Source organism: Hydractinia symbiolongicarpus, chromosome 12 (genome assembly GCF_029227915.1).
Source record: "Hydractinia symbiolongicarpus strain clone_291-10 chromosome 12, HSymV2.1, whole genome shotgun sequence".
Taxonomy (NCBI): domain Eukaryota; kingdom Metazoa; phylum Cnidaria; class Hydrozoa; order Anthoathecata; family Hydractiniidae; genus Hydractinia; species Hydractinia symbiolongicarpus.
This window is the reverse complement of record NC_079886.1, coordinates 7092417-7110499: the sequence shown is the minus strand read 5'-3', so window position 1 is coordinate 7110499 and position 18083 is coordinate 7092417. Positions and strand designations below refer to the sequence as shown.

The 18083-nt window shown below is 32.7% G+C and overlaps 2 protein-coding genes across 2 annotated transcripts in view; both read left to right on the top strand.

The window, feature by feature from the left end:
- Positions 1–18083, top strand: part of LOC130622256 (tubulin monoglutamylase TTLL4-like) — a 30996-nt gene that overhangs the window by 8960 nt on the left and 3953 nt on the right. The window contains exons 9-19 of the mRNA XM_057437697.1: positions 88–213; positions 3479–3577; positions 3683–3730; positions 4365–4451; positions 5474–5587; positions 13952–14030; positions 14494–14526; positions 14890–14961; positions 15233–15310; positions 16551–16620; positions 16712–16788. Of these exons, the coding sequence (XP_057293680.1) occupies positions 88–213; positions 3479–3577; positions 3683–3730; positions 4365–4451; positions 5474–5587; positions 13952–14030; positions 14494–14526; positions 14890–14961; positions 15233–15310; positions 16551–16620; positions 16712–16788 (883 nt within the window). The remainder of the gene's footprint in view (positions 1–87; positions 214–3478; positions 3578–3682; positions 3731–4364; positions 4452–5473; positions 5588–13951; positions 14031–14493; positions 14527–14889; positions 14962–15232; positions 15311–16550; positions 16621–16711; positions 16789–18083) is intronic.
- On the top strand, positions 10712–11901 carry LOC130622260 (uncharacterized). Its single transcript, XM_057437703.1, has 2 exons — positions 10712–11154; positions 11764–11901. The coding sequence occupies exons 1-2, from the start codon at positions 10809–10811 to the stop codon at positions 11856–11858; spliced, it is 441 nt and encodes a 146-aa protein (XP_057293686.1). The 5' UTR covers positions 10712–10808; the 3' UTR covers positions 11859–11901.

Genomic DNA, 18083 nt, shown 5'->3' with positions numbered 1-18083 from the left:
TAAACTTTCGCAAAGTTGGTCAAACTCTAATAAAAGCAAAATAAATAAATAATTGTACTTTATCAAATACTTGTAAACTTTCACCAGATATTCAACATCTTCGAAATGTCTGTCAAACAAATATATGCATCTAACCAACTACAGTATCAACAAAAAAAACACCAGTGTGTACACAACCACAGATGATGTTAGCAGTACTGATGCACATAAATGGTGAGTTTGTTGTCTTGATGCGCTGTCTTGTGTGTGGTAGACCCAATTTTTTTGCAACATTGTCTTTAATTAGCCCTTGGGATATTGCATTGATTACCTAGAGGATAATTGGCTTTGTTACAGGTGATTCAGGGAAAATTTAGGAACATTTATTGTGAATAAAAGTTGTATGATAACTAAATAAGTTGTATGATAGGAAAATTATTTTTTAATATAATAACTCTGTTTTCATCTAAATTTTTTGTGTCTGCTAAAAAGTTGATATAATTTTTTCTAAAAATGTGGGTTTTAAGCAGCGTTTACGCGATTTAACTAGTTAAACACCTTTGATTTCTGTTTTTTGCGAAAAGAATACTTCTTTGTTCAATACTAATATGTTATAAACATTTTAAGATTAACTTCTATGGAAGCTGAAAGTCAGCTTTAAGAACTTTCTCGGTGAATATGACTTAAAAAAAAAGTAAAATCAATGATTTGTGCCTGCATAACGGTGGCTGTGGCGAAAAGTAAAATTTTTGCCTTCTAATAGGTTTTGTATTATATTTTTTAACTAATATTAATTTTTCTTTTGTAACCAAAGAGTACCTTAACGAATTATACAACAAAGTTAAAAAGATTTTCACACGTATATATATATAGTTTGATCCTGACTTAAGTTGCTGCAACTAGTTGACTCATGTGAACGCTGTACACTGCATGCAGGCGAAAACAGTATACAGGGACAAAGCACAGGGGAATGGTATATTCGCAATGTTCTTTTAGCCTTGTTATCCTTCTGTCCCCTAAGCAAATTAATCTACACACTACAAACCAAAATTCGTCAGGATTGACCAATCTTGCAAGTAATGTGTTACTAATCATAGAGATATAATAAAAGAGAAGGAGACGCAACAGCTATTCATGCTATTCTAGTGAGGCACGTCCCTGGAGCAGGTAGTGCATTCATGAAAATTTAAAGTTTCCGAAGCTGGATTGTTTATTAAATTACACCAATGATAATCATCGTGAAACAAAAATTTAAGTGAGGCCCTTAAAGAAAAGTGTAAACAAATGTCAATAAAATTTTTATTTTGAGTCATAGGTAGAAGAGAATTTTACCACATACAATGTAAATATACTAGCAGTATTAAATAAGCTCGAAGATTTTAATAAGTATACCACCAAGCTCTCCCTTAGCCAATCAGAGCTAGGTAGCCTGTAATTGACCTCAAAGAGTAACTAACAATGTGGAAGTGAAACTGTTTTACACAAAAAGATCAAGGTACACCTGCAACAAAAATAACATATAAAACAAATAGAATTTAAAACATTTCGTAGAGTGAGTGTGTCAATTTTCATTTTCCCTGACTGACATTGAAATCCCCTAACTTTCCTATGTCAAATGTACTATAACTTAAAAACACAAATGGCTGAAACATAAGAACAAAATAAGAACATGGAGAGGCATGACATTTTACTGCTATTCTTTTTGTCCTGAAAGCACACACTCGAAAACATGAGGAACATCTATCAAGGCAAAATGTTTTACAGAATCAATGGTTACTATTTATATGCTTGTAAAATATGATATTACATTGCAAAAATTGGTAATTTGCGTACAACAAAATAAATTTCAAATCCTCAAAATATAATTATTTATGTGAAAATAACCACCTGATCAAAAAATTGTATCATAAGTTTTGGTACAGTACATACTAATAACATTTTTATAAAAACAAAATATTCAAGGTATGTATATACTCGTATTGTTGACATTGTTGACACGTTTTACCAACAACTTTTACCAACAAAATTCCCTAAATTTTCTGAATTTTTTGACTTTTCTTCTTTAACCCAACGCGACTAAATCAAATTCAAACTTTTTTACTTTCCAGGTGTCACACCGTTCATTTTGTTCCATTGAAATATTGCAATCCAATTCAATGTCAATTTATAACTGTTTATGTGTTGGTATTTCGCATATATCTTGAAATTGTTTGTATAACTTGATTTAGTTATCACTGATCAAAAATGGATCTTTCAAGACAATACTTTTGTCCAAAACATAATATCATTTGTGTGTGGCGCATATCGATAAGCAAATGCACAGTTAATCAATATTTACATCTGGTATGACTTGTGGATTTTTTTTAAATCAGTAACTTGGCTCGCATATACACATACATGTTTGGGTTAAATATATTGTGATTCGACACTTCCATACGACGTTCCTGGTAATGCTGATCTGGTTTTCTAATATTGATCAAGGTTTTCTTAAAACATGTGTTTGAAATAAATTGGGTAAATTTTTGGTAATCAATTCTCAATGCATATTTTAGTTGTCTGATATGAAAGCAGTTGAGTTCAGGCTTACATCACTTGAATGTGGTCTAAATACTAGCAAGTCAAAACTGATTGTTGTGAGTGAAATCCTTCATACAGCTAACATTACCGATTTAAATTCTATGTGATTATCCTAATCGAGGATATATAGCTAGCTAGCTAACCCTGCCTATTGCAATCCAATCATTTTTCATGTTTGGAGCAGCTTCTAAAACCAAAATAGAAATAAGATAGTAGATGGCTAAAGCTGTTTTGATATAACATTTAGAGAAGTTTTTAAAGACCACCAATTTTACGTAGAAAAAACGTGGTATAATACACCAAGTATATTTAAAGGGACACTTTATCAACACCGAAAATTAACAGTTGAGTTTTGTCCTTAAACCTTGGCTAGCCATTGTCCTTCACTTAAAGGTTATTACTAAACGAAAGAATAAACCCTTACCTTCCTACATCTATGAAGGAGTTTTATTCCGCTCAGTATTTCTTGAAAAAAAATGAAAAACAACAATTATGGCTGCTGGACCTTCAAGCTTCTTCTCCAACTGATTCTATTGAAAATTATGCAGGTAAATTATTTCGAATGCGAGGGTAAAGCACTGACAGCTATTTAAACAATTAACTTTGGTAGAATTCAGTTGAAAACATAATTATATTCTTAATCTTTAATTGTTGGGATTCTATACTGAAAGAATTGGTCATTAGTCGTTTTGCGAGAAACACATAAAAAGAATTGGAACCCAGTGACGCGCCTCCTTCGCATTGTTTGTTAGAACAATAGGGTTTTAAATAAAAAATTATCGCGTTGTGTTTCTTTGCACTAATTTTGTAGGTGCTATTGTATCCTTTTTTCGTTGTTTTTTTTTGTCGGTTGCCGAAGCTGTTGTTGGTGATTGAAACGTTTTTGTTGACATTGTTTCTGACACATTGTTGTTTGACTTAGGAACCTGAAAACGTTATGGTCTTACCTCAGACAACAAGGAGTTAACACTAAAAAGCTTTGGGAATCCATCAAAGACATTTGTGTAAAAGCAGTGCTATGGTAAGTTACATTAAGTGATATATTTTCTGTGTGAGGGAAGCAAAGCAGATTGTACACTGTGTGTTGTTGTGCAGATATCTAAATTTCATTTTGTTTTTGTTACAGTGGAGAATGCGCAGTCAATACAGCTCTAAAACAGAATGTGAAAAGCAGGTAAATTTCTTAATTTATGACCTGTATTTTGTTCAGCTTTATTCCGGGTTTTCCTGCAATATGAATTATTTGCTGATGAGCAAACCTGTGGATTTTTTCACGAGTGTCTTTACTAATAGCTGTTTTTTCTGTCTGTTTGTCTGCAAGAAAATAACATAGCATGTAATTTAAAGACAGGTGACCCTGTGGATTTTTTAAATGTTTAAGATGGTTGCGCTGGAGCTGTGTTTCATACCACCTGTAGAGTAATAACATTACCTAATGCTAATAGGCAAGCAAGGATGCTTGAAATACCAATGGAGGAAATTTTCTGTTTTTAATTTCAATTTTAATACATTTCAGTTATGTGTTAATTAAATGTGTTCTTTCTTTTTCTTTTTTACTCAATTTTTTAACTAATCTTCTTTTTTTTTGTCGATTTCTTTTTTCCTTTTTTTACATGCCATATTTTAGTATTTATTTTAAACCTCTTACAGTGTTAGTAATATGTATATAGTTTTAATTTTAATACTCTGTTTTTATCTGCATGGAGAGCTATGTGCAATTGTATACGAATATGCCAGAATATAGTCCTTTGATAATTAATAGTAATTTTATCACTTTGTGTCTGACGTTAATTTTCTTTTTTAATTAGACATAATTGTCATGAGTTGTTTGGATTGGACATTCTATTGGATTCACATTTGAAACCATGGCTACTAGAAGTCAACATTTCACCAAGGTATGTGAAATAGTTACTCCTTACACTTCAGTGCATTAGCATTAGAGAAACATACTTGATAGCTTTAAACTAGCATTTAATAGTACTTTTTATAGCTTCCCCAGATTTTCCTTTGTAAATTTGTATGTTTGCTAGCCAATATTTAGTCCAAGCTAAACTGAAAGCTACCACCTTTACCCCCAAAAATGCATTCACAATTAGCCTATTATATCTCTACTTAATTTTCGAGGATGGTTTTTAGGGTATAGAATACAACGTGGTTTTTACGGATTGGAATATATGCAATTTCTAAGTGCCCATTATAATACTCTGAGGCAAAGGCTAGAAATTTTATGACTTACTTTTTGCCCACTACGTATCGTGAAAAGTTTTATTCCCATTTCTGAAACGAAAGTGGGATTTTTTTTACATTTTTTGAAGCTTTTTAACAAACATTTCTTCTGATCTAAATATCCTGTCCTTGACATATTAAGGCATTTTTAATGTCAAATAACTTCTTTAATTTTGCGTAGTTACTGTGCCAACATTCATAGTTATAACATTTGTCCTTACCTGAATTTATTCGCAGAGTGGAAAAATAACTCCCCCTCCTTAAAAACGAGACCCAAAATACCCCTAGGCTAACAAATATTTCCAAAACTTCACTGACAAAAGACTAATTGTGCTGTACGATAAAAATCAAGGTGAGGATGAAGAACAGTATTAGTTCTTTTGTGTATTTTAACATTTTTTTCGAGGTTTTAGAACTTAGTGCGCAACTGTTACAAGCAATATCCTTGGTGCCTTTAGCTGCTGTATATAAACGTAAACCTTCAGAGTCAATTATCTCGAGTTCTAATTACGAAGAGTTATTTTTATTATCTAAGACCAGTCATTAGGGCATGGAAAATATCAGGTTCGCTGGTCCTTTTTATTACGGTCCTCAGATTATTACCCGTCGTACATATTCCTGTCATGACTATTTCGTGGCTACCATTTTGTGCACAATACAGCTATTACTATAGAGATTCTATTTCACTTAGTTTGCATTCAAGTTCGGAATTGGATAAAACTATTAAAGAACAATTGATAAAAGATATCTTCAATATCGCTGGTTTTAATCTGCCGAAATCACTCATGTGTAATCTTTCTGGAAAGTAAGTTGTTTTTTATGGCCTATCTTTATCTTGTATTGTAACATGTGCAGTGAAAAGTTTTATAAGTAATGAATGAAATAAAAACTTGATGAATTTAAAAATTTTCGAACCACAAACTCTTTTCTTTAGTCACCTTAGAATAGAAATTGTTTGTGGAAGAACTTTTTGTGAATAGAACTTTGAGAATTGTGCAAAATGGTAAATAAAACATAACGAATGCACAACTATTTGTTGAAACTGTAAAAATAACGATGGCTAATTAGTAACTTCGACTAGTTATTGTTTTGCCTGTACTCTGCTTTTATGCTTGTACTTTTGCTTATGTCTAAAGTGATTTTTTTACAGGGTAGGGCAGCGAAATACAAGAATGTGAATGCCCGTTTTTGTTTAAAAAAAGCAGAATTGAAAGAGGCTACAAAACGAGCTGTTGATTTTTTATTTTAGTGACTTACCGGAAAGTCGAGCTTTTGGCGGGGGAAACATTTATGAGCAAATAAGGACCAAAACAACATCTCAAATCATCTTAGATATTAAATTGACGCTCAAAAATAACTGAAAATAACAGAAAAGTACCTTATTAACTATTCCTACTTTATCCTACATAGCATTTAAGATTCGGGCAAAAGAAAGTAAACTTTTTTATCTAGCAAGCTAATTATTTTCTTTACACACAGATATGAACGTACAAAAAATGAGAATTCGAAACTTCAGCTGATATGAATAATAGAAAAAAAAATGGTTTTACAAATTTATATTTCTGCCTAGTTATAGATAGGCAAGACATTATAATGTCATTTATAATTAGTCGAATTTTAAGAAGTCTAAAATCTTAAGAATCACTAAAGATTTTTTAAAAAAAAAAATGATTCCTAGACAACTTTTAAAGCTCTTTCATATGAAATAAATTTGTTTTTAATTGTGAAGTAAGCTTTAGAGAACCAACAGTGTTATAGTCAGGTGGGCAAATCATTTACCAATTATCAAATTCCCCTAGGTTCAAGTTTTGCAACCTAGTGGTTGCTAGCTAACCAATTCAGTAAAATACACAAATTATATTAATTGAATTTCATGTAAACAGCAGCCCAAATAACAAAATAAAATATACATGATTGTATATTTAACTACATATTTGGAGAACAATCAAGGACAATATTCGAGGAGTTTGTCTGCTTCGTATGAGAGGAATATAAAAACAAACTCGCCGCACATTTCGTAAAACGTCGAACTCTTTTGCTCTGCGGTCGGTCCCGATATAAAAAAAGAGATAACAGACGCTGGGAACAAGGTTGTCCTTGTACACAATGTTATTACATAATATTATTGAGAATGTGATAGGATGGAGAGTAACACGAGAGATCTTTCTGAAGCCGTTATGTAGTCCTTTTAAGTCTGCGAATGAGAAGTAAATTCGCAAATATGAGTTCCAAATGTTTTTATCCGTAATCTTTCGCATTTATTTCTTCCCTTGTCACGTTTGAAATTCGGTTAAAAGTCAGAAACCATGGGATAATTCACAAGCCCTTTACCGTAACAATATTGTCACCAAAACAGGTAATTGGATGAAACAATTTTTTCAACACCTTAATTCAGACATGCTAAGCAATAAGAATTACTTTTTTAATCTCGTACCTCATATTCCAAACTTTTCAGTGTTGTACGTAACTCTAAGAGTGTTTGGGTTACTTTAGCCCAGACTGAAATTTGAGAACGCGCCTCTAACACATGTTAAGCTGTATCCAAGAATATGTTATATTTTATATATAACATATTCTTTTATATTCTTTTATATATAGACTCTTATATTTTGTTTGTGAAACCGGATCTTTGTTATCTATATATTAATATGCCGTGTGTGTGTGTGTGTGAGGCCAAGGACAAAAAATTACCAGTAACTTTCTTACGACTCATGCATTGCCCCCCTTAAGCGTGGGTTTACGTTAAAATTTTACCATGGTAGTTCGACCGATACTTCATAGAAATCATATATAAGTTATAATTATACAGGCGCCACAATGTATGATATAAATATATATACCATATACCTATTATGTATTATAGCAATACATATATAGGTATAAGCTACATATGAATTAACGGGCTTAGATATTCACAGACTACACAGATTTTCAATGAATTTCCAGCATAAAGAAACAGAAATTGTGTTTACAAAAAAGATGGCTGTTCTTTTTCAGTATTCTCTACTCTTTCCTTCAAAATAAATCTTTAAAAAAACATTTGAAGAAGAGCATAGTTTTATAAATAAATCATCGCAAGGTTTCTGTAAGGTTTTTTCATGTTTTTTTTTCAGTTTTAATGATATTATTGATGTGAGACATGTTTGTTAGCTAGCATCATAAAAAACCAACCACCAACATCAACTATCTAGCTAGCTAGGAAGTACGATTGCCATGTAATTTATGTATATGTAGCCATGTTTTTTTAAACCTAGCTAAGTCTCCAGTTTATATTTAACTGACCAGCTATTACCTGCTGTAGCTAGCTAATGTTACCTTTAAACTAAAGTTCCCTAGTACCTAGCTAACCTGTGGGTTTTATGTTATTCAACCAGGCCTTTTGAGCTTAAATTGGAAGATATAACAAGCCACAATACCTTAAGGAAGTATTATATAATATTTAAGAATAGTTCAAGGACTCTTTTTTATGCAAATATATATAATGTATTTTTCACATTTTGTGTAACTAAACTTACATCGGTTGCATGCGATACGACAAAACGATTTTTATTTAACATGTAGTAATTCTGGTAGCTTAAGTGTACTAAGTATTGTTGTTCTAGATGTTCTGACTCCCAATGTTTTTGTTTATGACATTTCGTGTTATTTAAGAAAAGTTTAAACCTTTTTGAGGAGCTACTACATGTTCTTTTCCTGCAAGAATTTCGGAAAATAAAGTACAGAAATTACTTATTTTTAAAATGTAAATTTAATTTGTTTCAAATTGTGGTTTTGACGTTTTCATGTATATAACAGTTTGTGGGCAGACATGATCAACATGCTGAAAGAACGGACTTTTGTTGATTTAGAATTACATTTTCTTTACATTTATATAAACGTTTGTGAGGATGGCCATATTTAATCACCAAAAGAGCTACTTTGTTGATTTCAATTTTATACTCTTTGTAAGCTATTTTTTCTTCTTTTTGACATTTTGGATTAACTTATTGTTGAAGGCATATACAATATGCATATTAAATTAATGGAATTTTGCAAATTTATGCACTCAATTTTTACATTTTAAACTTCTTTGGGACAGGTTGGTATGGAATAGACCAAAATACCTGATCTTAGTTGTTTTTAATTTACAGGTTGTGGCTTGTGAACTTTAAGGTGAACATTTTGTGGAAGACAATGACATGACATACACTGATAGAACTGATTTTTGTCGTTTTAACGTTTTTTGACATTTCATGTTTGTGAGAAAGGGCCATGCGCAGAAGAAGAATTGGATTTTATATCTTAAAAGCTGTGTTTTTCTATATTTTGTATAAATTCTTACCATGGGAGAACTGTGTGCAACATACCGAAATGACTGATCCTTCTTAATTTAAATTTGATGCGTTCCACATAAGATCTTTGTGAAATTGTGTGTAAGATTTAATGGGTAAGGACAACATACAAAATGTCAAAAGAACTGATTTTTGTTGAATCAGATGTACTCCCTAGAACCAATTTTTGTTTACAATTTGTGAAGCTTTTGTGGGGAAAGAGTCTATCCATCATCGAAATAACTGATTTTTGTTTCAAACTATTTTTCTTTGGCATTTTGGATTAAAATATTGTTTCAGAGGGCATATGGAAAAGATACATATACCGAAATAATTAAATTTTGCAACCTTTGATTTTGTTTTTAACCTCTCATCTTTTACATAGACCGTCTGTATGCAATAGACCAATATAAGAGAATTTAGTATTATTTAAAATTTTTATTTTGTGTTGCATATTTAGTGCAAACGTTTTTTTTTTTGCTTTTTAAATTTGACTATCGTGAGAAAAGACCATTATGCAAGACAAAAAACATTTTGACGAATAAGTTTTACACCATACCAACTGTTATTTTTTATATATATATTATGTAAACTTTTGTAACAGACTATATGAGATTTGAGATTTATATAATGTAAGACTTTTGCTAATTTCAGGGCCTACAAACCGCTCTTTTGAAATTTCGTGTAAAGTTTGGTGAAAAAGGACCGTATGCAATATATCGAAAAATGTTTATGATAATTTTGACATTTAAGATAAAATTTTCTGTTAGAGGCACTATGCAACGTTTGAAGGGTTGTTAACGGTTTATTCTTCACATTTTGTGTCAACCTTTGGCAGGGTGGATTTTGATACAGGTTTGTGCTTGACATGTTGTTAACTGTGGTTGTTAAGAAATTAGTGATTAGCTTTTTTGTTTTACACATGATGAAAAATGTTACCACATACATTTTGGGTGATTAGAATTTTATGGGTGGGATTTATTTTGAGATACTTTGGTCAACGTTTCTCTGAATGCTTTTCGCATTGTAAGAGGCAGTAATTTAAGTGGCTTTATTTTTAAATGTCACAAATATACTGCAGTTGTTGGACACCTTCAATTTTGTTAGCCACTTATATAATAATGCAGATTGTAAGATTCACACTGCCGTATTGTTTTTTTTATGTATGTGTATCTATTACATGGATAAAATGAGAAATGCAATGGATTCTTCCACGGGCATACAAGCAATGACGTAATTTTTTTTTATTCTTAGTTAACTCTTGTATCCTTCCCCCACAAAGTATAGTTTTCTGTCTGTCAGTTGAATGAGGCTGGTTAAACAAGAGCAGCTTAGAGTTGTTTTCTACACCAGTTTGTATTCTCAGATCTTGCTAATATATCAAGATGACTTTTTCCCACGTGTTAGAATATTCATGTTGTGATCAAGAAAAACTATTCTTATAAAAAAAAAACGTGTATTCATTATCCATAAAGGATTTTAAGTTCAGTGAATTTTTTTTCCTTATTTTAAATTCAAAAGAGTTGAGTACTAATTATCGCTTAGCAAAATGAAATACTAAATGTTTAGTCCCTATTGAAAGAGTTAAATATTAATTTTCTAGCAAAAAGAAATACTTAATTTACTTTTTTCTATTTATGATTGTGAAGTTGGTTTGCCACATATCATATGACCAAGCATATATTTCAAACTAGTTAGAAAAAAAACAGAAGAAGTATGAAATTCTTGCATTTGTATTTCTGTTATCTACTTCTTTACACACTCATACGTACTGGCCACGCAACGATTAATTTGCGAAGCTTGGAGCGTTCTTCCTCTAAAAAGAAGGCGTTTTTTCGTCGAGTATTCCGCGGTAAGTTCTTGGACAAGCCAGATCTTGGGCGGAGTATCGTGGAGAATTTCAGAGAATGTGGAATTCTATGCTTCAGGAACACACAATGCAATTCATTCAATTACCAAAGAAGCACCAAGTACTGTGATTTGCTTCCAGTAGATAATATGGACGTGAAGAGGAGCGATTTTGTTAATAATTCGGATTGGGATTATTATGATAGTTTGTCACGTATGTTCCAACTTATTGTTTTTGGTTGTATATTTTCCTGATTCATTTTTATGCTGTTATCTCGTCTCGTCATGGAAGTATTAGAGATACAAAAGACGCATCTTCTGCTTCAATACACCTTTATAGCCCTGCATAAAGAAAAACTGGTCCTGTAAGCTTTAGGTGTAAAAAGTCCTCTGTTTCTCGCATCCCTTATGCTACGGTTTCTTCCAAACAAATCTCTATATCCAAGACATGCGAAAAACTGTTCATATGATACAGTCTTTCTCTGATAAGCATAGTGTGTATTTTTTTGCAATCTTGGTAAGTAAATGAAAAATCTTACGTCAACCTCAAAATATACTTCTTGCTAATATTTGTACCGTTCTCATGTAATAGCAAACTGTCTAGCAACGATTTAATTTTTGAAAAAAAAATTAGAACGTGTATGTGGGATGTGAATATGTATGTAGCATTGTTATTCCCCTCTATATTTTGAGAAGTTTCGTATGGTTTCCAGGTATGGTCCAGGATGAGATTATGCTTCACTCATGCCTAATTTTTGAAATTTTCCTGTATAAAAGTTATACGTATGAAAGCGAATGAAAGATGACCTTTTTTTGTTTTTAGAATTCCCGTATGAAAGTGCAAAAAAGCATTACAGTCTGAATTTGTCAACTCTGGCTGGTTTTACCTTAAACCAGTTGGTCAGGCTGGAATCGTAGGAGTACACTGCAGAAAGGAGGAGACGGGATACTATGTCGACATCCATCATGACAGAGAAACTTCAATTTATGTCAGCGGATATGAAGCTTGTGGCAGTTATTCCCGTCAGCTTAAATACAATGCTACTAGTTTGGATGCAGTGATATCACTGGTCGATCAATCAATAAGTTGCACCCAATTTGCAAAAATGAGATGCCACGATGCTCAAAGCTATCCTGATAACAATCCCCCGTGCCACTATTTAAAAGATCGACATAACGCTATCATTAATTATTGGGCTGGTGGCGACACAAACAGCTACTGTGCTTGTGGAAAAACAGGAAGTTGTTATAGTGCGTCAAAAGAGTGCAACTGTGAAAGCTCAAGTAGCACTACTTATGGAGAGGATCATGGGTCATATAACGAAAAGGAGAAATTGCCGTTAACAGCTGTTCATGGTGGTGATACAGGTTCTTCGTCTGAATGGGTGTATCTGTGGGTAAAGCAAGTTGTTTGCAAAGAATTGTAAAAAAATTATTTAAGTAACATATGTATGTACGAGTTGATACAAACTAACAAAGAATACGTGAAGTACCAGCGGATTGAAATGGATCAGAACCAAATGTTTTATAATTTTTTTTGTTTATCCAAACGGATCAAATCTGTTTTGTTTTTTAATAAAAATTCAGCTTTTTGTAAGAACTTATAATATAAAAACCCATTAATAACTTGAAATTAACCCTCTCCTATACATATTACATATAACCTGTTAAAGGTCGTAGTCACTGACACAAAATTTCGCAACTTTGTACTGGCTAACACTGCTAAACAAAGCACTTCAATTTATTTCTTAAATCTATAAATTTTGAGGTTTTTTAATGAAAAGGCAGTAAGAACAGCTAGACAGTATTATCGTATACAAAAAAAAATCAAGTATCTTTGTCTATAAAGCCAAAACAGTTTGGTTAAGGTATTTTGGTATTAACATAAAGCAAACAAGTCGTTATAATTTTTTTTCGTTTCCTTCGGCCTGTTTAATAGTTTTTCTTGAGGATAAATAGCACCGCCATTAAAAACAGCACATGTAAATGTAGCTTTGTAAATGTAGCTTTGTAACTAAGTTAAATTATTCATTAATACATGATGTGTCGTATTTTGCGTCAATGCAAGTTTAAGTTGAACATGGCGGAATAGCCATCGTTGAAATGTTCCCGCCATGTTCTTACTCGTTCATAGACGACTTTTTTTTAAACCAATTATATCCTCAGTAATCTCGACGTAATGAAGGAAGCTTTTACGGCTTTTCCGTGATTATTCGGCAATATTTGATAAAAATAAATAAGCAAATTTAATGACGTAATAAACCATTATGCATGGTTTAAGTAACACGGTTTTTTCTAGAGCGTTTTAAATAATTTAATTTAAGAAAGTGTGACTACCTGGTATTGATCATGAATTTATTTTGAGGATGTTAGGGTTTTGTGCGGATGATAAAGAAGAACGAGTTAAGTTAATATCCTCTTATATTTTATTTTTCAAACCCGATCTATCTTTTGTTATGTGAATTATAACTATTTCGCCAATCCCCAATAGTTGATTATTATTATTACTCTTATTATTATTATTATTATTCCGAATATTTATATAGGATAGCCACTTCAGTATTGGAAACACTGTTATCAATGTGGGTCCTGTGTTCTGAATGTATACATTAAGTATACACCGGCATTACCTACCCAATTTCCCTCACATGCCATGGGTTGACCCGTAGCTGTAGTAAAGACACTTGCTAAACATGTCCGCGCAGTGGACCGAACCACGGACCTTGTGATTACAAAGCGAACTCCATAACCACAAGGCCATGCGTCACAACCAACCAACTTTCCTTTAAAACGAATCATGTTTTAAACGAATTTTCCATGTTAGTTAATAGTATGTGAAATCATTGGTATTAAAAATTTGTTATGTTTAAACGTTATTCTTATTTTCGCGAATCGAGTTGTCTTCCAAAACACTTCATACTAGAGCCGCAAATACGTGTGGTTTTACCGTGCTTGATGTGACTCTCCCCCACAGTTTATGAAAATGGTCCCTAAAAACAGACTTATTTTAGGTCTTCTAATATTGAGGAATATGGAGCTGATAACTACTGGTTAGACCACCGCTCTCTGTCTTCAGATGAAAAAGCAAAGGTTTGGATGCTTTTATGTTTTCTCAAATTGTTAGTGTAACTGACCGTGTGACGACGACCATTATATAACTTCGTACACTGCTTGACGAGATTGGGTTTGATCTTTTATTTACGTCTACAAAGGATCAAACTTTGTTGCTTTATTAATTTTTTTTACAAGTGTAACTTGGCCGGATAAAATACTGACGTGATTAAAGGGTTCATCTACACTACAAGAAATATTTCGTGTGGAGCAGAATAATCAAAGAATCTGTTTGGCTGTTGGAACATACTGTTTTAAAAATCAATCCTATTGTTAAATTGTGAGATTTCCGCCAATCAAAATGCTAAAACACTCCCACTGGGAATTTTTCATCTAGTGGACCTAAGTCTTGGAAAACCTTTTCATGGAGCCGCATTATAATACATATTTCTATTTTTATTTGTCTCTGTCCCTTTCATTCCCGTACTTTCTCTTCGTTTAGCATACATTTTACCTGCGACAACACCAAGATACGGTAAGGATATTTCTCTGTTTTCTTTTCAACTCGTAAAAATGTAGCCTGACGTTTGTGTTCATTTTCTCAGTGTGAGTCTATATTTTTTTGTTTTTAAATTTCAAAAAGTATTGTTACAAAGTCTCGGATTAGACAACAGTTACTTTTCACCCATTAATCTGTTCGCAGAACAAACCTTTAGTGTACCAAACTCAAGGAAAATAGATCACCATTTTCTTATCTATAAGGTATAATATACCATGCTTGTCGTATTTACCTTTGGGAGTTTTTATGGGAATTCACCCGCCACTATCCACAGCTACCATTTTTTGCTTATAAAACGTTCCAATGGATGCTTTTCTGGATATTAAAATATTTTTTTAGAGATTAAGAAGTAGTATACTTGACGTTCTAACACCAGATGATGTTTTGATGCTTATGGAGACTGAAGACGAGGTTGGTTGTATTTCATTTTGCTATTTTGTCTTTTTTCATTGATTTCTTCTTTCATTTTTGCTTTTTTTTTCGCCTTCAGTTTTTTTCATTTCGTGTTTGTTTTGTTATTTCTTTTTGCTCACTCTTTTCTTCTCTCCCGGTTCTTTACTTTTTTTCAATACTTATAAGTAATAGAACAATTTTTTGTTTTTGTTATTCTCTCAGTTCACCTCATTGTTTTTCTTTATGCAAAAAAAAAACAAAACAATCTTGTCAAGATTTTTTATTTTAGTTCAGTCGGTGTGGTTTGTTTGAGAGACTTCTACCAACTGCACAGTCTAAACCATATCTTCAATTTTTTGAAACCCCTGTAAGTACATTCCTAGTAATTTACTACTTTTTGGGTGGAATATAGTCAACCCTGTACATAGCGGACGTAGTTCAGAGCGGATACTATCTCATGCACCGTTTACTGTCAAACCCTCATAAAATAACCTCTACATAGCGGACACCTGTACATACCGAACACTATCTCATGCACCGGTTACTGTCAAACCCTCATAAAATAACCTGTACATAGCGAACGCTATCTCATGCTCCGTTTACTGTCACACCCTCATAAAATAACCTCTACATAGCGGACACCTGTACATAGCGAACACTATCTCATGCACCGGTTACCGTCAAGTCCTCATAAAATAACCTGTACATAGCGAACACTATCTCATGCACCGTTTACTGTCACACCCTTATAAAATAACCTGTACATAGCGAACACTATTTACGGCACGTTGGGTGTCCGCTATGTACAGGTTTGACTGTAACACATTTGGTTGCGCTACGTTGGTTGTTTCTTACTAAGCAAAATAGTCTTAAGCTAAATAATTTTGATCATTTTGTTTGCCAGTTTGTTACCATCTATGTATCTGTCCGTAGCCAATCAGATTCTCCGTTTTTTTGTTTACCACGGACTATACATCGTCCGGCGGAGCAAGGGATGCTTGACAGGGAAGAAATTTGTGCTATTTAAAATTTCGCGAATAAGGCATCTTAAATTCTCGAAATTTTACAAGAATAATATTTCTTGATTTATCGATTGACAAAAAAGTCTTACTTGTGCACATCTTTATGAGAAGCATGATATTTGAATTGATCCTGGCTGTTTCTTAATATGTTCGTTTTTTTTGGGCTGAAATGTTTTTTAAAAAAGAGTTTATCTTACATTCCCCACGGTAAACGTTTTTGTTGTGTTGACTTGTTGTTTAAGAAGAAGGAGATGATAGCTCATTTAAACGGATAGAAGTCAATGAGGGAGTTTGTGATCGAAGTATTTTTTGCATCATCAGCCATGCACAATGTCTGTTAACTGTTATCACATACATTTATTTTTGACCTTTCACAAAAATGTTTTCTTTTTTCTTAACTCGGCCTGCCACGTTTCTTAAATTTTTCTTAAAATTTAATTAATCCGAGCCTCGTGTTTCTTATAAATGTGTTTCTTATAACAAAGACGTACTGACTGATGCTAGTTTGCATTGGTTGATGTTTTATATCGTTGCTCAAGCGGCTGTCCACTTAAAACTGTATTAATGATTTTTTAATGTATTTAGCGTTATTACAACATCCTCTTAGACGAGTGGACGAAACAGTATATGAGGGATGCGTACAGGCCTAGCATTGGTGAGCATAGATAATTTTTAAGATATTACCCTCTTTATATGAGACATGTTTATATTTTGAAGGTAGACTAATTTTATTTTGTAACTTGTAGGTATTTCGTTACTTCAGTCGCTTGCATCGAAAGGCGTGCATCTTTGTAATGACAACCAGGTTGATCCTCATCACCAGGTATCTTTGCTTCTTTTTGTTGGACTGCTTTTTGCATGACCTATGTAAATTACACCTTTTCATAAGAACCAAAACAAAGCCCTTTGTATTGCCAAGTATGTGAAGATGTTAAAAAGTATGGGCACCAAGGATAAAAAACCCTCTTAAATTAACTTAAAAATATCATATTGACATCCAAATACAGCTAAAAATCACAGAAAATTCCCCTATAATTTTAGTATTCATATTTATTATATTTAGGCACTCACCTCGCCTTTAAATAAATCCTTTTGCAAGGAAGAATTTTGAACCTTTTTCGGTCTAGCAAACTACAATCTTGGACAAAAATAGGCAGTCGTTTTATCATTTTTCAAAAATGGATAAAAACATTAAACTGACAATGTTCTTAAGCCCGGCAGGCTGCAAAGTCGCTAATTTTCCAGACCGAGCAGACAGCATTTAAAACTTGCTTGTCGCATTCTCTAGCACACCCGCACAACGAAAAATCCACGACGAAGTTTACTAAGGCCCCAAAAAACTTTGACAAATGAACTTGTCGTGCTGGCAGGCGAACGCGTGAATTCTTTGCGGATTAAGAACTTCTCTTCTGTATTAATACTCGTGTTCTCTTTGTACGCAAGAAAAAAGCCATGCTACTGGTACACGACACATATCGCAAACATTCTCGTAAACTGGACAACTGACTTAATAAATCAAGTGAAAATTTGCGGGGTTTTAACATTTCAATGTCGCCATTTTGTTCCGATGCTTTCGTTCATACACCGTTGCGGTATCGTAGCTAAATAATTCGACCTTTTCCATCGTTCGCATATCGGATTACGGTCAGTGTCGTATGGGCAGACACCCAATTCATTGTGAAGTTCGATGGTTGTCCCCAATGTTTGAATTTGGTCTTAAATGTTTCGTTGCTTCGCGTAGGTAGGAAAAAAGTCAGCAAAAATATTTTTTGGCAAGCATAGTTTTATTGGTAAAAATATTAGTGACCTGCACAAAATTTAGTCACTTTTTACCGATTAGTTTACAAAAATATTTGTGGAATTTATAAAATATATAATATATACAAAGGAACTTATTACAAATCCCCCTTTTTATCTAAACAGCAAATATCAAAACTTTTGTATCTTTATTTTGCAAAGACGACAAAGAAAGCAAGGCTAAATTTTACATGACTTTTTTTTACTTAAGGCATGTTCTTTTCTAAAAAAATGTTTTTTTCATCTTTTCTGTCCTAAGCTTTTAAAATAAAATAAATTTGTAAGGAACATAAATGAAAGAAAATCTTTAAATACACGTCA

Coding starts and splice junctions, on each gene's coding strand:
- LOC130622260 (XM_057437703.1), top strand. CDS start 10,809: ATGAAATTCTTGCATTTGTATTTCTGTTATCTACTTCTTTACACACTC. Junction 11,155..11,763: donor TTATTATGATAGTTTGTCAC/GTATGTTCCAAC, acceptor TTTTGTTTTTAG/AATTCCCGTATGAAAGTGCA.